General features: G+C 41.9%; 2 protein-coding genes across 7 annotated transcripts in view; both read right to left on the reverse strand.

Annotated features, from left to right (window-relative positions):
• Window positions 1-414: 414 nt before the first annotated feature.
• Window positions 415-20,368, reverse strand: CTTN (cortactin). 3 transcript variants are annotated; one of them, XM_026034646.1, is made up of 16 exons: window positions 20,314-20,368; window positions 18,194-18,277; window positions 17,698-17,771; window positions 16,227-16,356; window positions 14,646-14,756; window positions 13,958-14,012; window positions 12,788-12,898; window positions 12,065-12,175; window positions 10,696-10,806; window positions 8,960-9,015; window positions 7,838-7,907; window positions 7,163-7,311; window positions 3,975-4,064; window positions 3,707-3,881; window positions 2,672-2,743; window positions 415-2,058 (listed from the first exon to the last, which is right to left on the reverse strand). In XM_026034646.1, the coding sequence occupies exons 2-16, from the start codon at window positions 18,275-18,277 to the stop codon at window positions 1,922-1,924; spliced, it is 1,536 nt and encodes a 511-aa protein (XP_025890431.1). In that variant the 5' UTR covers window positions 20,314-20,368; the 3' UTR covers window positions 415-1,921. The 3 variants fall into 3 exon arrangements, with proteins under 3 accessions (XP_025890431.1, XP_025890430.1, XP_025890429.1); XM_026034645.1 differs by lacking the exon at window positions 12,788-12,898 and having other exon boundaries at window positions 20,314-20,337; XM_026034644.1 differs by lacking the exon at window positions 10,696-10,806 and having other exon boundaries at window positions 20,314-20,337.
• Window positions 20,369-22,370: 2,002 nt separating this feature from the next.
• Window positions 22,371-25,014, reverse strand: part of PPFIA1 (PTPRF interacting protein alpha 1) — a 49,018-nt gene continuing 46,374 nt past the window's right edge. For all 4 annotated transcript variants that reach the window (XM_026034641.1, XM_026034640.1, XM_026034639.1 and 1 more), the window contains one exon: window positions 22,371-24,351. The gene's annotated coding sequence lies outside the window, so the exon portion shown is untranslated. The remainder of the gene's footprint in view (window positions 24,352-25,014) is intronic.

Genomic DNA, 25,014 nt, shown 5'->3' on the forward strand with positions numbered 1-25,014 from the left:
GGAGAGCTTCAAAGCACTGTGTGATCTTACTTGATCGTAGCGGATGGCTGGTCTAATTTTCACATAGATATTCCCACAGGAGCAGGAATAAGATGGAAGTATTTGGAAGGCAGAGGCAACCTAGAAGAACACACTGTTCTTCAGGTGCCCTTCGAGACGGTACCAAGCATCATGCGGCAGTTCTCTACAAGAAGCTTTATTTGTGGTATGTAAGTCAGTCCCATATGCAGCTTTAGGCAGAAGCGATTAGATGAACAATCTGTGGAAGTCTGACAAAGTAATTTAAAAATGCAAAAAGATTCCATGGAAATGGTTCAAAAAGTTTATTGAATATTTAATTTACAAAAATCATATCCCCTATGAGGTGTCTACGCAAAATTGGATAAAATAAACTGCATATAAAACCCAACCCTAGTAATGCAAATATAACACAGAAATGAGACCATGGGAAAGAAAATAATTATATATATAATTAAGACATACATATGACATTCATTAAGGATTGTCCCAACCATCCAAGAATTGATTTCAACATGATGCCTTCTTCCTAGACACATTATACATTTCACCATTTTATACAAGTTCTTCTATATTCCATTGGTCCAAATTGCCAGTTAATAAAAGCTTTTGCATTCTTTCTCAGCTACCATGCCAATTCTGTCATTCCTATTTTGATCAGAAGGTGGAAACAGACAGTACACACATTTAACATGCACTATTAGATGCAACTTACTATCTTTGGTAGGGACCCCAAATCTGCAGTGAAGTCAGCTTTTTAGAATTCCAAGAATTTCAGTTTTAATTTTGGCAAAGAACAGAACTAATTCCATTGTTTAGCAGAATGTTACTGACAGTTTCTGTTGAACATAAAAAAAAGTAGTGTCTCCATGTAGCTTAGAAACGGAGGTTATCTATAATGGTTTCAAATTATTTGCATAATGTTCCTTGACTTAAATATGGTTATATAAAATGTTATTACTACAAAGCAGGCCTGCCCGTTTTCATTGTATGAATAAAAGATATATGGTACACAGAATGCAACTGCAATTCCATGCTGCCTTTTTTTCTCATTTTAAAGCACTGACACTATTCCTGTAGCTAGCCGCACAGATTTGGGTGTCAGTTTCCTTTTGAGCAAATGGGAACCTCTCTGGGTGACTCAACACTTGTATACAACACTTGTCAACTTTCTAAGGTTTCCCTGGGATATAGGAGAGGGGAGAGTAAAACCAATAAAAAGCGCTACAGTGTTTGCAGCCCTCCCTGGAATAACATGAAGAGGAGGGCCAAGATCAGGAAAATCCAAGCAAAAGCCAAGAAATCTCACTTTAAAAGAGAAGGAAAAAGTAACCAGACTGTTTCCTTCGTAACAATATTATTTACTAGATATTGGCCAGTACTTGATTAATTGCCATTAGCTGCAACTTCAAAGCATTCTCTCCTTTTCACATACTATCTGGAAAAAGAAAAATTATGCCCCTCTCCAGACCTCCCCACTCCCTCTGGGTGAAAACGCAATTAACCTGCAGAGCCATGATTTTCTTAGCTGATAACATTTAGTGGAAGACTAACTAGACTTAAACACTAGGTAAATCTGCTCACTTATGAGTAAAACATGCACTATTAAGACAGACAGCTAACTGCCCTCGAAAAGGGTTTTCAATGACAATTACTAATTTGGCAGAGAAGAAAGGTTTCAAAATGCTTGAAAATCATTTTAATAGCCTCAGTGAAGAACAGAATTGTTACAATATATTAGCAACTTCTGTGGCATAAACATTTTAAAAAGCATCAGCAAGGTATTAAATATAAAAGCAATATGTATATACCCCTCCATCCTCAGAAAAGCATCATGATTTGTAGTGTACTAAGTCAGATTTATTGACTGGGGAATTAAGGCATATCCAGTAGACAATCGTCTCTATTGTCTCAGCTCCACGTAATTCGCAGGGAACAGCCCGTACCGGCCTTTGCAGACACCCCTCCACCAGCCATCATCAATCATCTCTATGTTTGTGATGATGTCATCTGGATCGAAGGAAATCTCGTCATCACCGGCTGCAGAAAGAGCAGAAGAGGCATCAGCTCCGACTTTGCACAGCTCCAATCTCATCTATCAGTCGATCATTGCTAAAAATGACACAGACAGCTACACCTCGCCCTCTCCCATCAGGGCTTTTGGGAATGAGATCAGTCTGGAATGATGGTGGCCTCCTCATCCTCAGAGTGAAGAGGCAGTCGGTTTTATCTACTGCCTGTTGGCTGCATTTCTAACCTGCAACCACAACTGCAGTCTAACATGTAGAGAAGTTAGATGGACCTTCTTTGATTCTCCTCAGATTTACCTGCCTTTGATTCAGAATTAATCAGTCAAGATATTAATTGACTGTTTATGCTAAGGGTTTAGGACAGGGTTAACACTTGGCTAGCAGAGGTTTTTGAAACCTCCAGGTCTTTAGAAACAGTGGATAGTGGTTTTCAAAAGTGCCTCAATGCTATTTATTGCTAATCACTAACCAAGCACTTGCTAACTGCTAATTCTTTGTATCTTCATTTTATGTAAACAAGAGGCTGCAAGATGAAAGGAAGCAGAAAACCCAGACTACTATCCCTTTACAGAAAGAGAAAAAAAAATTCAAAATACAAGTTTAAGAACAAGAGCTTTGCTTACCAGCTTGATAATCATAAAGGGCTATGGCTGTAATTCCAAGTTCATTTTCATATTCATCATAAGCATTTTCTTCTAAAGAGAGTTGAACAAGAAACAAATTAGAAACTTAATGTATGCGACCTATGCAGCCAAAGCTTTTATACTGTAGCACCCCTGCTTTAATTCTATAGCTAACCCACAAACAAAGCAGGGGAATCACTATGCAAATTTTTAGCAGTGATGACTTACCTTCTGTTAGAGATTTTTTTTAATCACACATATAACAAAATCCTGAAAGGAAACCTTCATAAGTAGGTATTAATATAGCAGAAAACAAATAGTCTTATCCCAGGAAAGCTTTTGTAAAATGTGGTAGAACAGTAACTGAGCCCAAGGTCAGGGTATAAAAGACTGATAGAATTTGTTAAGCGGGCACGTGTGTGTGAGGGAAAAATGCTGTGTTTAGAAATTCCAGGTTTTTGTACCAGAACAGATTCATTCTTCGCACCTCATTTAGTAACCAGAAGAAGTGAGAAAAAGAGATATTTAGGAGAACTGTATTCTTTCAGTGACACTTTAGTTTCAGAGCTTTTTCCTGCAGTCCCTCATGAAGAGGCACCAAACATAGCAAATTAATTTCAAATCCAAAGAACTGTTGTTACAACTTCTGAGCTGTTAGCATTGGCTTGACACTCATTTGAAGTCCATCCCTAAGTGGTTTGAGTGTTTTTTTGTTTGTTTTTTAAACTGCATTGCACAGGGTAGGAGTGCTTGTTCCTGCATTTCTGTATCAATACGGAATAATACACTAAAGACCATCATAACTATTCCCGCATTATCCCACAGAAGTTAAATACTTTCAACCCTCCTCTAGTAACGTCTTTGCTTTCCAATTAACATTTGTTGGCACGGAATCTAAAAATTCTCATCAGACCAAGACCTTAGAAAACCAGGTCAGAGACACAGCAGCACAAGAACGCCTTAAGTCACTGCCCACGGAAACAAAGTTTTATTGTACTGCAGGGTTACGGAAGGCAAAAGAAAAGGAAGCTCTACCTGCTTGATAGTGGTCTCCTGCCCCTGCCACTTCATAGACGGTCTCCGGCTCGTACTGGGGCTCTCGCTGACTCACGGCCTCCTGGTAGTCGGACTCGGCAGCTTTGCGGCCAGGCTCTGGCAACGCAGCACCAGGATTCTTGTGGGCAGGCTCTGCTTCATAGGAAACTGCATCCTGCAAAGACATACATGACGTTTGTCAGGATTTTACACAGCAGGTCCTATACTCAGGGTCAAAAATCAGTTACTCTAAATGTTTCTAACCAACCTCGTAGACCGGGCTGGAGGGCGCCTTCTGCTCAGCTGGCAGTGTGGTGGGAGATGGTGGTGGGGTTTGTTTTTTGGCTTTGGCTTGTTCCTTAATCAAAGAGAAAGAAAAGCTTCAATTAGCCTAACTTTGACACAAAGGAAAATAGGACTTGGCTTACTGGATCATTAAGCCTGCCTGAAGTTTGGACTGGCTAAAACAGTAAAGCTTCAGTGATACAGCAAAGCAGAGAAAAACAAATAAAAACCACACAGTACGTATGGATACATCTGTTTAAAACGGAGTACCCAGTGTTCTTTGGCACGTTTCCACAGGAGCTGCAGGGTTTCTGTACTCAATATATTCTGCTCATTAGCTGATTGGGCTTCATGTTCCTGCTTAGTGCAAGTTTAAAGAACCTAATGCTTCCATGATCTAATTACAGCACTGATGCAACATCTTTGATGAGAAACAATCCTGTAACAATCCTATAAGCTTTGGTAGGTCTGCAGAGCACCCAACAAGGCAGAAGCTAGGACAAAATCAAATCCTCTATATACTGACCATGAGGAGGTTCAAGTGTCCAAAAGAACTGCAAATGATAGAAATAAGAGCAGCTGTATTCTTTTATACAAAGAGCATGAATCTGAGCTAAGCCTTCTGGCCTTGAAGGATTTCACACTGTGCCATTCCACCCCTGAACCAGAGGGCAGGCTCCCGACTGCCACGGCTTAACTTCACTAGGAAGCTGGAGACTGTAGCCCAAGAAACTTTAAATTCCTTGCATGACTTAAAAATAGTTGGCAATTTGTTCTGTCAGCCAGTTACTTCATTTTGCCTCTCTTGGAGAGAGAAAAAAAAAAAAGAAAATCTGTGGATCCATGGCCAAAATTTCTTGCTTATTATTTAAATAAAAAAAGAGGGAATGGTGAGGAGTGGGAGACTGTGCACTGCAGTTGGTCAAGTGCATCAAGTCCCAACTCCTCAAAGGATCCTCAGGAGGAATTATAGTGCAGAGATGAAGCAATAGGAATCTATCACAAAGAATTCTTCCTTTCCATTATTTGTCACAGCTCAGAATCAAATACATCAAACAATGAAAGGAAAATGTGTCTTGAGAACACAGCCATCTTTGACGACCAATTCAAAGCCTGATATTGAGCTCTGTGGAAAAATCTGTCCTCGTGAGACCAGCCCTTCCCCACTTTCAACTGTTAGGCTATGGCTGAAAAAGCACTGGCAAAGCATTTATTACAACTCCACTTTAGATTTGGGGACAAATTAATTGGTATCAATCTCTTATTTCAAACTCTGAAAGAGTTTTCACATTGTCCTGTGCAGTGGTCTCTGTAATCCACCCTGCATTTCAAACCTTCGCAGTACGACTGCCATAAAACCTTCCAAACGCGTGGTGTCCCTGAGGCAACCTCAGAGCTGGCTTTCTTCCACATTAAAATGCTCCTTGTGAAACTGCATCTTGAAATGTTCTCTAAGGTTGCAGGGGCTATCTGAAAACCATGAGGCACTGGTTGATTCGAAACAGCCGTTAAAGAGCTGCTCCCCGAGCACCATTTGACTACGTGACGTATGTGAAAGGCAAAGAAGAAAAAGGATTACCAGTAAAGAGGATTCTTGGAGGAATGCAGCCCATATGTACAGTCCCACTGTGGGAGTACATATGCCCACGTACTTTCTTAAAGCGAGAGAACTTTCTGTCCATGCAAAGAAGTTCTCTTGAAGAAATAAAGTCCTCTCAAGACCCAAGTTGCTCCACCAACCACATCCTTTACGGTATCTGCGGATGGTGTAGTTGCATCCCTTGTCCTTTCATGATCAATTTGTGAGCAACTGGCACATCCAGAACCCCTTAGTTTCCCCTTAACCTTGTCCTTCCTCCCTTAGTGTCTGCAGAATCACACAATTAACCTTGGAGATGTTCAGTCGGGAAAGAACGTTAATCATCTGGTTATGGTAAAATTTAAATAAATATCAGCTTTGGAAAATAGAAACAGCCATTCAACCAACCAAAAAAACCACCACAAACCTTCAAATGTGTCCAGGCAACAGAATTTTGATGGAAGCACAGGAAAAATAAAGCAGAAGGGCTTGAATTTATGCCACACTTACAACAAAAATAACAGTAGAGAAAGCACAGAGAGAAAGGAAAAAATGCAACAGTTCCGTGACTCTTTACAGTCTGTGTTACTACATTTTAAACCCTTTTGGAGAACTGTTTCCTCAGCAGAAGGAAACCTCAATGGAAAAGCTGAAAGGGCTAACAAACCCAAACTCACCACCCCGTACAGATCTTATTTATGAGCATAGGACCATCCAAAATGAATGGCAAGGGATTTAAGGGAAAAGCTGAAATTTTTCCCTGACTCAGCTGGGACGACAAAATGGAAGGGGAAAAAGACCAATGGGAATCCTAAGCAGAAACCTTAGGTAATTTTCCAACATCCTCAGTCAGCGGATCAGAGTGCTATCCAGACCCAATGTTTGGATTCAGGAAGAGAAATGCCAGGAAAAGAGAGATCTCCCCTTGGAAGAGCAGAAGCAGATCTGCCCCCGAGCTGAGGGACTCCCAAAGCTGCAGTGCTGGTGGCAAGGACATGGGCCGGGTGGGTGAGCAGCGCAGAATCACACTGTAAGGGAGACAACCCAGTGCTAGACCTAGACGCTGGAGATACATAAGCCTGAAGACACTGAAACATGCTGGAAATGATGAGCAGTAGTTCAAGAGTGAAGACAGCTGCTGTTGGCTCGAGGAGCTGGGGGTTCCAGCTGAACGGCTGCTCCAGGACATGGGGCCTTTAGCAGCCCACGTGTCTCTCCCCTCATCAACTCCCCCATGCCTGAGAGAACTTGATATTACCAAAAGAAGGAAGTACAACACAGCTAAAGTAGGACAAGGTCAGATGGTCTACATTAGTGCTCAGGACTAGCATACTTATTTTAGAACAGAGTAAATACAAATATCATATACTATTAGGTTTTATGTCTATCACCACAGTCTGCTGTCCAATATACATATGCTGCATGCTGATGGATGGTTGACTTTGCAAGCAGATAAAGCCCAAGTACCAAAACACACACACACACACACCCTTTAGGCCTAGCTGGAAACATGGAAATATCTTTTTAGAAGATACTCTTTTCTCCCAACATTACACTGAAACACGTCAGACTTGGATTTTAATATTACTGACCTCGAGTTTCCTTCGAGCCTCCTCCTGTTCCTGTTTCTCCCGAGCCATTCGCTGTGCTCGTTCAGCTTCCGCCTTCCTGCGGTCTTCCTGCTCTTTCTCCTTGGCTAGGTTTTCAAAGTTAGCTCGGATGCTGCTTGTTTTATTAGCGACTGTAACATTAAAAAAAAGTCAGGTGACTTTTGCTTATGGTAGCCTGGAATTAGAGTATAAATTCCCATTGTGATGGAACACATTTCTGTAATTTCTGCTGTCAGAGCTCACAGCACATTCAGGAAATTCTTTCTATCCCCCTTTCTGCTTCCCTACTGTTCTGACCCCAAACCTCTTGCAAGCCACATTCCTCTCCGACTTAAGATCTGCTGCAGCATTCCTCACTCCTCCTTTGTTTCTGTCATGGCTTAGGCTCTACCACTCCATTCCCTCTCTCAATCTGTTCCCCACTCTCGCTTGCTCTTTACTCTTCCCTCCTTGATTCATGTTCCTCATGGTACGGGAACAAAACCAAACAAGCAAAAAACCCCAAAGGGGAGCAGGGAAAGAGGAGCAGAGGTTGTTACAGAGGCTTGGAAGTACAGAGGTTCCCTTTAGATGATCCTTACTACTCACTGCTACATCAACAGTCAGACCTTGGGCTTCTCTGGGCCTCCAGAGAAATGATTTTGGGAAATGGCTTACCAGCCTCTATTGGCTTAGTCTTCTGGTAAGTTGATGTTGGTTTCTCAATATCTTCAAAAGTTGCTGCAGTCTATCAGAAAGAAAAAAAAAGCTCACCACAAAAAACATCCAGACAGCATGAATCTGTGACTTATTTTATTGTGATACTATACCATTTTTTTTTTTTTTTGCAACAACAGAAGGAAAAAACCAGGAAGAATCAAAACCTAAGGAGTAATTAGTTCAACAAGTCAAACTGTTTAATCTTCACACACACACACACACACACACACATTAAACTCCTATTAAAAAAACAGGAAAATTTATGAACACATGATTCATAAGAACTACAATGAGGCAACTCCTAAACATTTACTGTGTAGCTGTTTATTTCTAATCCATGTGGTGCAGGATTTTACCAAGGTAAAAGCATCCAGGTCTCTAAAACAAACAGATTGCCTGAACAGAGGAAGTATTTTGAGGGCAGTATTCAATTAGGAGCTTCAGGGTCTTTGAGTCCTGAAGCCACCATAAAAAGGACTGCTACAGACTTTCAAACTCTTCCAATTTCTCACTTTTAAATTACTTATATGCAGCTGAGAGGGATAATTCAGTAAATAAGCTTCCATGTGGACCTTTTCATATTTTAGGTTTTTTTTTTTTAATTAACGAACGAAGAAACAGAAAGAGGGTATCAACTGTCCTGTCTTTTACTGTTGTAGGAGTCTCTTAAATTCTCTTAACAAATTCTCTTAAGGGGAAGATTATTTCTAATTGAAGCGGGCAAAGCTGAAAGAAAATAGGCACCTGTTTTAAGCAGCCCACTCAGGCCATATTCTCAACGAATATGATAAGGCTGGTTGTTAGAAGACATGACTGAAAACATGGGATTTTCTTATTCTTTTGTGTAATTTTTGCTGTCCTTTCAGTTGGATGCTTCAGCTTTCCACACTATGCATATATATGCATATAAATTGGTATCAGGCAGCCTTGGTTTTGTAAAAAGATTTAGGGAAACCTAGAAAAACTTCACTATTAGACTGGAAAAATATCCAGTAATAGAGATATGAATACTATAAATCTAGCCATGGTAATTTATATCCCCAATGACTATTGAAGTCGTGGGTCTTTCAAGCTGCTTACCTTATCCATCCGATCCTTCTGCACACCGTACTTCCCACCAAATCCTTTTGAGTAATCTAAAAGCAGGACAAACGGTCAGAATAGGGAATTTGTCCATCTTTCTGCCAAATGCAAGCAGCCATTTCAGATGCAAATAGCCATTTCAGCTGCATGCAAAGACACAGTGACAGCCGCCAAAGAAAATGCAGCTTGTTTTTTGATGCAGAAAGGATACGCAACTGCCAGAGCCTTCAGGTACACCAGCAGATGAGAGGGATCGTAGGCCACATGCATTCTTGGGGGAAACATTAAGCTGAGGACTGACGAGGTTTCAAGCAAAGAGTAAGCCCTTCTAATGCATCACTTCTGTAACACAGCCTTTCACAGCACCAAATCTTAGCCTTCTGTAATGGTCATGTAACCTAAGTCACTCGAAGCAGTGATATCCAGTCTTCAGTGATCACAGAGATGTTTTTTTTCTCAACTTGATACATTCTACAAGTGGCAGGAAGTGTAACAAATTTCCTGTTCCAGGGACTCTAATCATGATACCCAACTGATGAACATTTAAGTTATTAGTAACCCCTACTTTGCAGACTGAAAGGGCCAATTCCCCAAGACAGCATGATCTTGCAACAACTCACCACCACAGAAATGGGACGGCCCTGCTGTTTGATACCATCTCTTTGCTGCACACTCCTACTCTCACCTAACACTGGCTCTAGCGCTTCTTATTCTCCAGAACCAGTTTAATTAACTAGTGGCATAAAAATACCATTTTTTTGCTGTTCCCAGTGAGCTGGAAATCTCAAGAGAAACGTGTGACAAGCACCAGGGCCAGTGCAGTGGAGAAAGCAGGAGTGTGTGGCTGGACAAACACCTCTTTCTGGTGGCAGGAAGCTGTTGAGCTGTCTGTAGCTCAGACTTTGCAGATGGAAAGGCTTTCATATATACCCCTGGAAAACAATTCCAATTATTCCTTTTCCTCTCAGTCCCCAAATCACTTGGGTCAACTAGACAGCTATCTTAGTGTTCGTACTTGGGTTCTGCTAAGGCACATCTGACACTCTGGAAGCTTGAATTTGTTTCACTATTGCACAAATAAGTATTGACTATAAGAATGAACAACTTCATTTTCTTCAGCTTTGTATGTATTTTCAGCCAGAATAAATATGCTACACTTACATTTTCCTGATCCAGACTTCTCACTTTAAGATAACGGAAAACCAGGAATTCATGGTTTGTACCCCAACTATTTCACAATGAATAAAGAGAGCATTATAACAGCATTTGCTCACCCACAAACCACAAACATTCCCTATTTCTTGTTTTAAAGACTACAAATGCTTTAAAATGTGCTTGCTAATGGTTACAGGTATGGCCCTTATTTGAGTAATTTTTCTACCACCAGTTTATCCAGGCAAAGTTTCACACTAAGGCTTCAAAACTGGCAAACACAATGTCATTAACATGAAATTAGCAATTATGCTTGTATGATCACATCGTATGGAGAGCTATTAACTACATGCATAATGTTGTAGGGCTGTTAGGTAAACATCGGATACCTGTTTCCTGAATACAGGCTTCTTTTATGTAACTCATTTTAAAAATAAAATGGAAGAGTATTGCTAGATAATATAGGAATAGAAGCGCAAGGAAGTGTCCGCACGTTACTAGCATCAATCTACTTAGACAACTATTTAAGACTGTGCGAGAAGTGGCTGCACTGATAAGATAGAAACAAGTGAAAACGGTGCCTTGTTGAGATTCATGCTTGGCTAGTTTCTCCTTGTATTCAAACCCCACAGCAGATGGGTCCTGCCTTTCTCTCTGCACACCAAATTTCCCTCCGAAACCACTCTTATAGTCTGAAAAAGCCACATGTAATAAAATAAAATGGAGGAAAATAAAGAAGTTTAGTCACAGACACTCAAAGTAACTTTTGCAACATTTCTGAATTACCAATAATTTTGGATGGTGAAAGAAATTTAAGTACACTTTTGAAAGTCTAAATTCAGAAGAAATTTCCAATTAGGATTAAGAAGCGGTCAACATGAGGTATCAGACACGGGAAAACCATTCTGAAGTCTCAGAAAAAAACAGTACTTCTCAGCATTTTTCATACATGCGGCACAGCACACTTGCTCTTCATCAACATTGTGAACACAAACACATAGATAAAACATTTACCAAAACAAAACAAGAAACAAGAGGATTCACACAAGTGCAATGAGTTTCCTACATCAGTATGTTTAATATTGGACATGTATAGTACAGCCTGAATTCTTAAGAGGTGTTTAGATAAGGTCCATATATAGTAGCCTTCAGATATTTCTATATAGCATAATTTAAAAAGGAAGGAATATTCTTGCTGCTATTCTTCTGCAGAAAAAAAGCTCTTAGCTAAGAGTTATGACCATTCACTACTGCTGCTTTAGAAAAGCTTTTGTAACCTACTGTATAAAATGAGGGTAGCAAAACTAGGTCTTGAGGTAATCTCTCACAGTAAAACTTGCTAGAATATCCAACAGAAAAATATTCTGGGAGCCAATTTTAATTGCTTTAGTTTAATTAAAGGAAAAATATTTAATTCCTTTAAGTTAAAAGTGGAGATGGGGGGGCAGGGAAGAGATGGTTGCTTTGGACCTTATTTTCTGCTTGTCACTCTTTCATGGGAATAACTACCATACAGACGGTGAGAAAAGGCAGCATTAAACATTAAACATTAGATTTCTCCTGCATGGGAGAAACCCTGTAGGTTGGGGAGGAAAAAAAAAGAAGAAGAAAAGGAAGATTATTTGTTAATTTCATGGAATGTTTTACAAAGATTTTGGTAATCTGTGATTTGTACAAATCAGCTGAAAAGAAAAAAATATTCCAGGCTATCTGTAGATCCATAAAGTTGCTTTGGTTATCACCAAGTGAGAAATTTCAGTGGTTCAATATTAGATTCGTTCTAGGCTGCTCTGAAGAAACCAGTACAACCAAACCCAATGACAGTTCAACCAGAAGGAAAGGAAATACATGTGAGCCAAAGATACAAGGGGAATTGAGGGTTCACACAGGGAAAATGAGTCTAAACAACCAAAGGTAGGAAGAATGACCAAGAAGCCAGAGTGGAAGTACCTTTCTGGGATTCGTGCAGCTGCACCTTCTCCTGGTGATCCCAGCCGAGCGCACACTTGTCTTGCCTGTCGGTCTGCACACCAAACTTGCCTCCAAACCCGTTCACATAATCTGCGTGCATGAAACCCCAGACAACGTTACCACGGTTTATGCTCGTTAGGAGGATTTAGAAAGAAAGAGCAACATTGGCAGATATGTTATTGGATATGCTGTCCTGTCATTAATAATATGCACCAGTCTTTATGCCCCTGCTAAACTACCTCAACAAATGGAAGGAAACCCATCCGGGAACTTTAGGATCACAGTGTAGGAAAATGCCTCCCAAATCCAAGGTAGATTACAGCATACAGAGTCAGTAATACTCAGATACATGAAGAATCTGATGTGTTTTCTATCTAAAGGCAAATCTTACAATATGTGCATCTCTACACACATCTACAACACAGGTATTTAAATAATAAAGGCATTGTTACTGCCTCTGAAGACTGTACATCTGTGCAGTTACACATTTAATTCAGTAATACCCATAAGGACCTAGCTCCTTTGGAAATCAGATGGAGAAAGTCAGGGACAGTTTACAATGCCTTGCTTTTCATTTAAGGGAATCAAAAAGCTATTTACACAAAGGGCAAACACACATTTAACAACACAACGTATGTTTTTCCAGGTCTCAAAGGCTGATTGATTTGAATCAGTATTCTTATAAAAAAAGATAATAAAAACCTTTCTGTGATTCATGTTTTTCCGTTTTGCCTTGATAGTCAAAACCAACAGCACTTTTGTCCACTTTGTCCTTGTCAACACCATATTTCCCACCAAAACCTTTGGAATAATCTAGAGATAAGAGTAAAGATTTTTGCTTATAAATATTCAACAACAAAATATTATCCTGGAAAACCATGTTAACTGTATCGGCTAACATTAAATTACATATGGAAAGAAGCATCATCATCCTTTGTCAATCCTGGTTCCTGATACTGAATTCATAAATTCTTTAGATTACAGCTTTCTTAACATGAAGAGTAAAACAGCATCACATGTAGCTCAACTACTCGGTGGCATCGGCACAGCAATTCTGCAACTTGATTCCTTGATAAAATCCTTAAGACACTAATAGCAAAGTACACTTCAAAAACGGTCAGCAACAGCCAATAAGATTTTTAAACAAAAAACAGTCCCCTCATCTCTAACATTTCTAGAGTGCAAATATTTTTGAGATAAACAGGAAACAGATGGCAAAAATGTCAACATTTTCAATAAAGCACTTATTTTTTTGACCAGATATGCCTAGAAACCTGATTAGCAGCACACTAATAACTCTAAACACTACTCACTCTGATAAATGCTTTATTCTACTGACAGTTGGTTTTTTTTAGAGACAGTTCCTTGCTGTGGTCTCAGTTTTTCAAGCTACAACTTCTCCAGGAAAAAAATAAAAATCACGAAAAACTCTGAACAAATCCACACGCCCTACTTCCAAGGTAACAGCAGCTTGATCATTACTTAGAATTGCTTAGAACCTATATTTTAGATTTAGATTTTAGACAGTCCTATAGCTCACAGTGCCTCCTCCTAAATGGATAGGGTGCCAGGCAGCCAAGAACAATTCCCCATCCCTCTAAAATGCCTTGAACTTCACTTCTATAAAAAAAGAGTCTTTCTCAATGATAGGCCATTCCCTTTTATTAAAAGCTCATCATCTCATGAAATTGCCTTGAAATTCATTCTTCCATCTTTTCTCCCACCCACACACGTTGTGAATGTGTTTGATTCACAGACAATGTTGGATTGGGGCCATTGTAAGGGACCCGTGCTAGGTCTGTTACACAAGCACTGTAAGAACCCATTCTAAGAGGCATAAAAGCCCCGCAGCTGCCGATGTGATCACCTCACCTTTCTGAGAGGCATGCTTCTCAGTTTTCCCTTGGTACTCAAACCCAACAGCTGACTGCAAGAGAAACAGCCATGTAAATATGACAAGGGGTTAGACATAGCAGAAAAAGCTTCCAGCACTTCAGTGGACAAACAGCATGGGAGTAAAAATATCCCTCAGTACTGACCTGACCTCGTTGATCTGGAGCACAAATGCCTAGCTAAGATCTATAGGTTGTATCTGTTTGCACGATAATCTCAGTTTTTGTTATCTCTGGCCAAAGCAAATTGTCCTAGCAACATCCTTGAGAGTCTTGCTAGGTTCAGCAACCCAGTACAACAGAAATTCAGCACTTCCATGCCGTAGCTCATGTCGCAATAAATGAAGAAGTGTTCAGCAAATCTTCCTCTGGTAACATTCATGCTTATTTTAATCTCAGTGAATAATACTGCCTGGTTAAAGGACATAATTTAATATCTCTTTGGAAATCAGGACGCTTTTCCCTAGTTTCCCCATGAGACACTTTTTTGCTTTAATTTAAAAGGAAATTAGACTCCATAACAGTCAATGACAATTTACTGCTACACTTCAAGGATAGCACTAAGAACAAACAGCAATAGCACTTTTAGGCATTGGAAGTTTTCAGCTGTGCCTACAAATGGATAAACACAACCACTATAGGTAACAGTACAAGAAGAAACTGCTTACCTGGTCAACTCTATCTGTCTGTATTCCAAACTTGCCCCCAAACCCTTTCACTGAATCCACTTGGGAGCAGTGTTTAGATAGCTTGGATTGATACTCATGTCCAACAGCTGACTAAAAGAAATTGGAAAGAACAAAACAGGTATCAGTTCTATAGTTTAGTTCTGTAGTTAAGAGCACCAAGTAGGTTGAGCACAAGCATCGCTACAGACATGTATCACGCCTGTTCTTTGTGTTGAAGCTACATATCATGTAAAGTGTGACTCGTCGAGAAGTCTTTACAAGACTGTCACCATGTCACCAGTACAGCCTGAGCAAGGGGAGTGCCAAAAAAGCCTGAGAAGAATTATGTTTTAGAGGCTGTTTTACACTCTGGATTTATACATCAAACAACACTGATGAAAACAAGAAAAATAATGAATCTTGGTGTCATGCAAACAAAATTTAAAGTAAAGACTAATTCCAGAAAAAACACACAGCCTTGTACTTTGGCCCTGGAGCCCACAGATGCAACCCAGCAGTGTTTTAGGCAGGCATCCTGATCCTCTTCGTAAATGGGTATTTCATGTCTACTCTCTGTGCTTTCTCCCTGTGTGCAAGATGGCATCACAAGACGAAGCAGCCCATCTGTATCAAGAGCGAGCAGCCCCTGCCCTGCAAGCTCCTGTCTGAGCCTCCTGCTGCAACACGAGCCCGGACGCAGCAACCTGAGGTGTCACTGCGACACGTGTCCCTGACAAGCGCCTATGGAATTACACACCTGAAAGTACATCCTACTGTACTCATAGATAACATTTTCCAGTAGCTTATTAATCTAGGGCTAACATTCCCTCTTAGAGATACTCTCTAGTTCCTAGAGCTGGAATCAATGCTACAGCCTTGAGGGTTGCTATGTAACATAGCAAAAAGAAGAGTTCTCTTGTACAGAGCCAACGCTGAACACAGCCAAAGAAACTTGCAATTTTCCACTTTAATCTATGATTTGAGGCTGTTGCCTAGATGCACATCATTCTCAGCAAAGGCAGAAAGAGAAGACTCTATGATCTGTTGCACATAACTGTACCCAGGTTGAACGGCTTACGGGGTTTTATGTGATCCTCCTTTTGCTTTATTGAATTGAGAGGGTGAGCAAGTTGCTTTTTTTGTGTGGTACCCACTTGCTTTAGAGCAGGCAGCAAACAGGACCATGCAATGCCAGTGCACACCCCAGAACTTCCCTCATCATTCACAGATTCCTAATGTGCCATCTGAAATACTAGTCCCTGACGCTTCAAGTGCTTTAGTGCAGCTCTTCACACAGGAAACTCTTGATTTAAATATGGAACATGGCCTGAGATTCTGCTGTTCCCACAGACTTGGATGACCGTGGTTACAAGTGGCCTCACTACATCACTGCTAGGGTGATCACTCTGTCCTCAGAGCGAGCTGTGGCTGTGTTGGGATCATGTCATGATCCCAGTTTCCTGGGATCAGCATCCTGGCAAAGCTGGAATGACAACATTTTTGGAGACACACGTGGGGAGTCCTCCCAAGCACGGGCAGAGCGAGGCTTACGGTGCCAGCCAGGCAAGCAGGCAAACTTACTTTATCCATGCGATCCTGTTCCACACCAAACTTCCCTCCATAGCCATGCGAGGCTTTCGGTCCTGTTTCGAGCTCCTTCTCTTTGAGGTTCTGGTGTTCTTGGAAGACATTCTCTCGCAGCTGATGAATACTTTAAAGACAAGCAATTAAGTCGCTATATAACAAGTTTTACCAAAAAAAGTTTCAAAAGATAACTTCAAAGGGATGCAAAACAGGATGTAAGAAGATGCTCTAGAAGTAGGGCAACTTGTGTTTTTCAAGGCCTTCCCCTTTTTCAAGGCCTTCCCCTTTTTTCAGTACACAGAGTATATTCTCACCACACTCTGAGAATCAGAACTCATACCAATGTAAAACATTTTCTGGAAAAAAATGAAAGGGCTGGTTTTAAGCCTATAGCATAGCAGTATGTTTTGCTATTTCAATGACCTTACAATTAATTACTTAAGCCTCAAAATACTCTTATGTCCCACTTCAATTTCAGTTCTTCTTAATCCTTTTTATTTACATTACACCTTTTCAGAATAGGGATCATCCCCTATTGTACTATATTGTATCCCCTGATTCTACCTGAACATTTTGGACATAAACAGAACACAAAATAGGGATGCAGAGCAGACATTCACCTCCTCTTCATCACATGTTCCCTTGCAATAGGCAAGAACTGAGCTTACAGTAGTGCAGGCTACGTAGGAGAGCACAAGCCAAGGTGGTCATCAGTACCTTAAACCCTTCCCACCTGAGTTTAAAGCCTAGCCAGCCAGTAGGTGTCACCACTGCGTTCCAAATAAAAGAGGAAAACTGATCCCTGAAGCACGGTCAATCTCTCTCCCTTTGCAATACCGATGGTCCGTACTCCTAGCTACAGACCACGCGAGTAGAGGCTCCAGAAATACATAACCAAAAAGAATAGCACCATCACAGGCTTTCTAAAGTTCCTTAAAATTATGTAAAATCCTGGACGCTTTGCCTAAGAAGTGCCAGGTCCAGAAGCTGGATTGGTTTTGTCTCCTGTACCCATTTATAATGGGAATGCATTTTCCTGCCTGCCAGAGGGCTCAATTTGTTACCTTGCCAGAATTTTTATGAGCTTGGTAGGCTATTTTCTAAGCAAAGCCTAATAACTAAAGGAGCAAATGCACCCTTAAAATACCAAATGGAGCTGCCCACATCACTCAACAAAAGCTTCTTCCCTTGCAGTATTTGCTCTGGAGCAGAAACAAAGCAGAGCAATTTTCCAGACACAAAGAAGCAGGAAGAATAATATTTCCTGTTAAAAAGATTTAAGGGTTGCTACATCCTGAATTATATCATTAATTCCCTTCTGAAGATGCTAACATTTACAAAATGGCAATGTTGCAAATAATCTTCTATCTTGTTTTAATCATGAAGACACAAATAACTGAGATCAAGAACGGGTTAATAGTTGCTTGGGATAGTATCTAGAAATACATTCAAAGGAGAACTGTTTTACTTGATGTGCTCTTGATGGCCGGATCCGTTCACAGTTTTAGCCCCCCAGCGCTGCTCCTTCTCGCTCACATCGTTCTGTGAAGGGAACACGTGAAACAGAGTTAGAAGCCCCAAAACACCAGTGGTTGCCTAGACTCTACAGCTCGCAGCAAAAGCCTTCCCGGGGCAGCTTCTCCAGTCCCCCGACGACACCCAGCTATTACAGCTTGTGGTTGTCTGTGATCCCCGTGCATTTTCCACTGCTGGATTGCACGTAACACACTTTGGGTTGCTGCTCCAACAACAAGTATCGTGTAATCCGGGGTACAGGCTGCCCTGCCATGCCCAGGGAGGACGAGACAGGCTCGTTAAGCACTCATAGGCACAACCCCCTGCTCTTCTCTCCCGCTGGAACACACACACATCAGTTCCTCTCATAACCCCCATGCGGAAGGGTCGCTCCCTAACACGTTCACGTAACACCGCTCCGCGGAGCCGACAGGATGTGAAGGCCGTACCACAAAATCAGGGTCTGTCTCCCAGTCGTCAGCTCCATCATCCGGACTGACCGAAATGGTGTGACCTGCAGTAGCCTTCCACATCTGCAATTTCATCAGAAGAAGCACTGTCACGCTCAGGCGACACGGAACGTTGACATTGTGCATTGATGGAGATGCACTTCAAAATTCCCAAAAAGGCGCATTATATAACTGGACAAATACTCAGCTATGTTTGCAGGGAAAATATACTTGATCATGGTTGTCTTTCTTCTCCAGGTGGTTTGAAAACTCTGTAAACTCTCTTTAGTTTTCCTGTCGATGCTGCTATAAATCATCACTAACAAAAAAAGGCTATAAATAATCACTAACACGATTTCAAAGAGAACAAGTCCATACTAATGATATTATTAGTATTTGCATCTTCCCTTCCCTCACTAGCAGCTCGCTTTAAACCACTGCTTTGAACAAACACTGCTCAGACAGGTCTTAAAAACAACTTTCCTTCCTGAGAGCGCTCTCTAACTCAAGATCCCCTGCCCATGTCATTACTTTTTCTGCAGTCATTGCTTCTATAACTACTAACCTATATAGAGCAACAACAACGTCTTTCTAAAAATGAAAAATGCCAACAAAGGAGGTTTTTATTCCCCCAGCCCTTCCAGGTACGTAGGAAGAACTTTCTTCTTTCATTACGACACCACCAGAACACAGCTCTTCAACACTGCATCATTTGGTCCTATCACACACTTTCCTTTTTCTAATTAGGAGTAGATTGTAAGGATGAGAGCCATGGACTATGTCATTCACACGGAGAGTGGAATGAAAGCTCCCCTTTAAAGACAAATGCAGGGCAGAGAGATGTTCTGCAGGCATCACAAGGCATTTGTTAACGTTGCACGGGGCCGGAGAGGCAGTTGTTCTGCGGCATAATAGGAAAATTTGCATAAAATCATTTAAAGATTCGGAACGCCTTAGCCCACTGCACATATATTAAATGTTAGTCTCCTCAGGACACAGGCTGCCTTTGTGAATAATTCACGTATGAGAAACAGAATTCGCACTTTTAAAGCACAAGGAGGGGATCACACACATCACATGCACACAGGGCAGCTCTATCCGCCAGGCTGTGTGGAACCCAGCCGCACTTCGCAGGCCTGCAGCCCGGCCCTCACTCGGCCCTTGTGCTCGCAGCCCTGCCGGGGTGCTCAGAAACACGAGACCTAGGGAGAGTTCAGGTCTGGATTTCTTTGCTTCCTCCTCGAACTCTTTAAAACAATAATCAAGGAAGGAGGATTCCCAGCCCTTTAAAACACAAAGCGAAATCCTTGTCAGGACACCACGTTCCTCCCTAAATCACACACAAAACCACCAACATTTTTCCGTGTCTCGAACTTGCATCTTAGGAACGGCATTATGAAGGGGAGAAGGGCAAACACACCGGGACCTGCCCGGGAGCTCGCGCTCACTCGCCAGATTTCCTCAGGATCCTGCTATCCCAGGAACATCCTCTCCGAAGCAGCATGGCGAGGAACATGATCTATTTATGAGTCACTGCCTCACATGGTCGGATTTCTGAAGGAAAAAGCAAACGCTGCCGCTCGGAGGCACTGGGGCTGAACTGGGGCTCCCAAGCCGGGCGGCTCTGCTCGCCGCCCCTGCGGTGAGGGCGGACCGGGGCTGCCCGGCGAGGGCCGAGGCGCCCAGGGCACCCAGGGCCTGCGGGTGCCGGGCACCCCAGGGTGGCAGCGCTGCCGGTCGCGGCGGCCGCGGCTCTGCTGTGCGCTTGGGGCGGATTTGGGGGCTATTTGGGGGGGGGTTCTTCTCTTGGAACCTTCCAGTCATAAACAGCTTTGGAGTGTTAATAAAATAAAATAAAATAAAATAAAATAAAATTAAATTAAATTAAATTAAATAAAAACCAAGGGGCGCAAGGCTCGCACCGCCTTCTGCCCGGGACGGATGCGCCGGGCCGGGCCGCGCTCGCTGCTGCGCGGAGCCCCGGGGCTCCCGCCCGCCCGGCCCCCCTGCCCCAACAAAAGCCGCCGCCACCGCCCGGACAGCCCTCCCGGCCCGGCCCGACCCGGAGGGCCCCGTCCCGTCCCGTCCCGTCCCGTCCCGTGCCGTGCCGCGGCGCTCACGTCGCTGCCGCCGGGGCTGCGGCCGCCGCTGCCCGTCGCTGCCGCGGTGATTCCCGGCCGGGCGGCGGCTGCTGCAATTTCCGCTTCTCCCGAGCTCCCACTTCCTCTTCCCGCACCGCGGGGCGGCTCCAGGTGGGAGGCGGCCGGGATGGGATGGGACGGGCCGGGCCGTGACGCGGCTGCGGGCGCGCGGCGGGGGAAGAGGCCCCGGTGCCTGGATGGGCCTTCCCTCCTCCCCGCTTCCCGGCCTCCCACCGTCGGGAAGGGGCAGCGCAGCACACACACGTGTGTGTGTGTATATATATATTTTTAGATATATATATATTTTTTGGAGGCGGACGGGTGCTTTGCCTTGATCTGTTCCCCCACTCTGGAGGAAACTGACATTTTACCCACCCTAGTGGCCCCCAAGGCTTTAGGAAAAGGCCGTGGCCTCCGGGCGCTGGCCCTGGCTTGGCCAGGGCACACGCAGGAGGAGCTGGTACCAGGCCTCCCTCCATGCTCCGGGATGGCTGTGTGCCCACCGGGAACATCCGCGGCTCCCACTGTGCCTGCCCGCATGGGTAAAGCACGCGGGATGTGCAGGGAAGGAGAAAAATGTAACCTGTGCTTATCACTGAAAGAGTCATTGCATATCTGAAAATGAGCTAGGCAGGGCTCACTGCTGACAGCACACGGGAAAGGGCAGGGAGACCCGCCTTTCCCTGCTCCTGTCCCAGGCTGGAGGGCTCCCCGGTGCTCCCACCACTACGGGGAGGGTGGTGGGAAAGGAGCCCCTTGGAGCCTGCGGGAGAGGCGGGAGGCTGCTGGCCATATACACCGCGAGGGACGGGCTTTGGACACAACCACCTCACCCATTAGCAAAAATTGAATTGAATAAAACTAAATGACTAAGTTAAAGTATTAGCCTCAACTCCCTGCTTATCATGTTATCCTGACAAGGGATATAAGTGAAAAACACTGCTGCTACAAAGGCCTCCCCCATCCCATCCCCAAAAATCCCATCCCCCCAAATAATTCTTGAAACATAAATAAGAAATTGCCACTTAGAGTGTTAAGTGGAGATGAACTTTGCTTTCCCCAGTCTCAGCCTACCTAGTCCCACCAAGAGCTCAGCCGGGTTCCTGGGAAGGAAGGTGCATCTGAACCACGGCCCCCGTTCTCCCCACGACAGGTTCAGCATGATAAACAGGTGCTCTCCATAAGGCCCCGTAAAAGCAACTTCTTGTCTTTGCCTTCTATGTAGCTTCAAAAGAAGAAACAAGAAGTTTTAATATCTGTTTTAATCTCTATTGAGAGATTCCTCTGGCCTCTAAATATGCAAAAACTGGAAGTTTAAAGTTCTTCCAGATAACCCTGCCATCTCCTTCTGACTGTCAGAGAAGGCTCTCACTTTCTAAGGAAGTATTTATTACAATCTTTCCAACTCAAGTCCTTAAAGACTTCTGCCATTTTACAGAAAACTACATTTAACCCAGCTTTACTTAAGAGTACTCTTAAGTAAAGTCTCTTGTACAGTACCGCCAGGCTCTTGTACATGTACTTACATGTTTTACTTTCCAGGGGGCTGTTCCTTAAAGCTGACTAGAAGCGTTTTCCTCGCGTGCCCAGGGTACAAGCTACACTGTAGGGCTGAGAAGGATGTCAACACACAGTCTGTCAGTTCACATGAGCTTTTTTTTTTTTCCCTCCATTTCACACATTTATTCCAGCTCTCTTGTCCATTCCATTGTCCCGTAAGTTTAGATTCTACAGCCTTACAAAAACCACGCACTTCCTTTGCACAAGCATTGTATTTACTTCTGAGACGCAACAATACATGACTTCATACATCTATTGCATCAGTGAGCAGAAAACGTATATGATTTTTTTTAGCAGTGAAGTTTAACTGAACGGTGAGTCAAGTCTCCTTCTGCACTTTCATTTTATTTTTTTCTAGAAAGATTCTCTGAAATCTTATAAAAGCAACCACAAATTATTAGATAGCAGTTCATACAGACAAGCTAGACAGAAACAAACAGAGATGTATTATAGAAGAGTGTTTAAAGCATCCGTCGCAATAGGTCTCCAGTCCATATAGTCCACATCCTGCTATCGATCTAGAGGACGTGATGAAATATGCTTCACTTACTGCTTCTATTATTCTGTAAGTTTATCCTTCAGCCTTCTCCTCTACACAAAAAATGGCTTTAGGCATTTTTAAACTGAAATAAACAGCCCTATTGTGACCCAATTTTGCATTTGTTCCCCAAAAAGTCCAAATGTTTCTCCCCACAAATATCACTATTGTCAGAGTCTCTTTCATGAACAAAGCAACTGCTGCTGCTACACAGAACAGCACGTCAATCTTCACCACGTGTGGACCAGAAAACACTGAAGTTGGGTGTTACAAGATGTAAATCACAGCTACCAGTAGAAGTAGGCAATATAGCAGTTATTTTAGGAAAACTTTTTCGAAACTGATGATACGCTGATGAACTCAATACTCCAGAAAACGTCGTATCTAATGCAACATTCTTCTACTGAAGAAGAGAAAACCCATCATTTGAAACAAGATCTACAGGGCAGCAATCAATCATTAAGATGCTTTATTGACAGTCTCCACTCACCGCAAAAATACCTGCCTGCGTACAATTAGATCTTAGCTTTTCAATAGTGTTTTATTGGCAGTGGAAAACGCATCAGTACTTTATTGAAAGAAAGCAATAAATAATACTGTGATAAAAATAGTTCAAAAGTACTTAGACTGTACATATCGTTACATAATCTGAAAATACACAAAAGATTAATAGAAAAACAGAACAGTAACAATGAATTTCAGTTTTACAAGCAAGTTAAAAGTGAAAAACAAAATAAGAAAAGACATGCTATATATATTGTTGCATAATAAATAATGCACCATGATCTGAACAGATTTCTTGCTGGCTTTTTAATATGCCATTTACAAGTGTCAAATACATTTTTTTCCTACTCATACAGTCCAAAATGGCTACAACCATCAAAAAGTCCAGACAACTCTTTAGAACAAGCTTACAAAACACCAAAAGATGACTTACATAAGAAAAGTAAGGCCTTTATTAGAAGTTGCACTGCTCTGTTTTCAGCATATGGTACCTTCATGTTTCACTATACAACTCACAGGATACTGCAGCGCTTCACAATTGGTCCATTAAAACTAGTTTTACCCTTTCCCCAAGGGTTTTCAATCAAAAAGGTCTAGGACAAAAACTCTCTCTGTGGCCTGTGGATTACTCTTGCCGGGAATTATTATGAAGTCTGTCTTCCTCATTAAGGAAAAACATCTCTGAGTTTATGGCTTGTTTTCAGTCACTGTGAAGATATGTTATGCAAATACAGCTAAGACAGAGTTATGACCGAGTCGATCGTTTCTAAAACGTTTCAGTTTTTCCAAGTTTTAAAGCAAGCTACATCTTAAATAAAGACAAATTCCCACTACTTGACAAATCGTCTTTGTGGAAAGGTACAGTTCGGAGAAGAGCAACAGTCTTGTACCATACCTTTTATAGCCACGCCAGGGCTTATCTGAGAAAAAGATGGACTTACTTTTTGATCTGGCCGACATTTCCAAAAGACAAAATAGATACTGCTCGGTGTCATGATACTTTTACAAAGGTACGAAAATCCTTTTCACCTTCTGTTTCATTATTAAAAAACAATGATAATTACAGTAACTGCATAATTTACAAAAACCCTATATTACTTATAGGGACGTATACATACAAGCATTACAGTACATTCAGTTGGAAAGACTAAAATTAGAATAAAAATCAGCAATGATTTGATTTGTAGACCGAATACAAACAGAAAGAGTAAGTAACTATATAAATGAGAAGTCACATAAATATAAGAAACATTTAGGTTCTAAAATATTTTCTCTATAGTACTCATGAATTTTTTTGCTAATTAAAAACTCTGTAATAAAATATCTCAAAGTGTCCATTTAACAAGTATTAACAGATTAAAAGTTCCAAATGTTCCAAAATGCTGCATATCACCGGTAGAAATAGTGTGGGTAAACTGTGGAGAAACAAAAAGACAAAAACCCCATCTATTAACAGGTGATTTTTTTAAGCACTTCCTAAAAAGTTTCTCACAAACAGCTCAGTAAAAGTTTCTCACAAACAGCTCAGTACTGTAGCAGTCATGCATCAAATTATTGCCATGCCCTAGGTACACAATTTTATTGCCTTCGAGAATTTTCTGTTGCAATGCTAAGTCAAGCATTTCCTCACTTCCTAGAGCCTGACTTTTATCCTAGAAGATCTGACTGTATTTAAAAAAAAGACAACTTAAAAACTTCACGTCTTAAGACGTAAGAAAACAAAAAAAAACCTAAGTAGAAAAGATGGGCCATTTATAGCAAAACGGAATAACCTCTTATAAAGAAGAAAAGATTAGTTTCATGGTAAGCACACAGTATTTGCTCTGGATTTTTATATCCAGAATAGTCAAAAGTCTTAATACCAGGCACGTGTTTGCAAATTGAGAGAGAAAGGCTGCTCCATGAGAAAACACAGCAAAGACTGCTAAGAAAAATCAGTCCAAGTCCTGGAGTTAAGATAGGGCTAAATGTGTCTTTTAACACAGAATGCATTTACTCCAGGTAAACACATAAACTTTATAATGCTGCCTTTTAGTGTCAGGACAGCTCAACAGCTCCCCAAATTTAGACAGCTGGGA

The sequence above is a fragment of the Nothoprocta perdicaria genome, unplaced genomic scaffold (assembly GCF_003342845.1).
Source record: "Nothoprocta perdicaria isolate Ctin4 unplaced genomic scaffold, notPer1 scaffold_15, whole genome shotgun sequence".
In the NCBI taxonomy this organism is placed as follows: domain Eukaryota; kingdom Metazoa; phylum Chordata; class Aves; order Tinamiformes; family Tinamidae; genus Nothoprocta; species Nothoprocta perdicaria.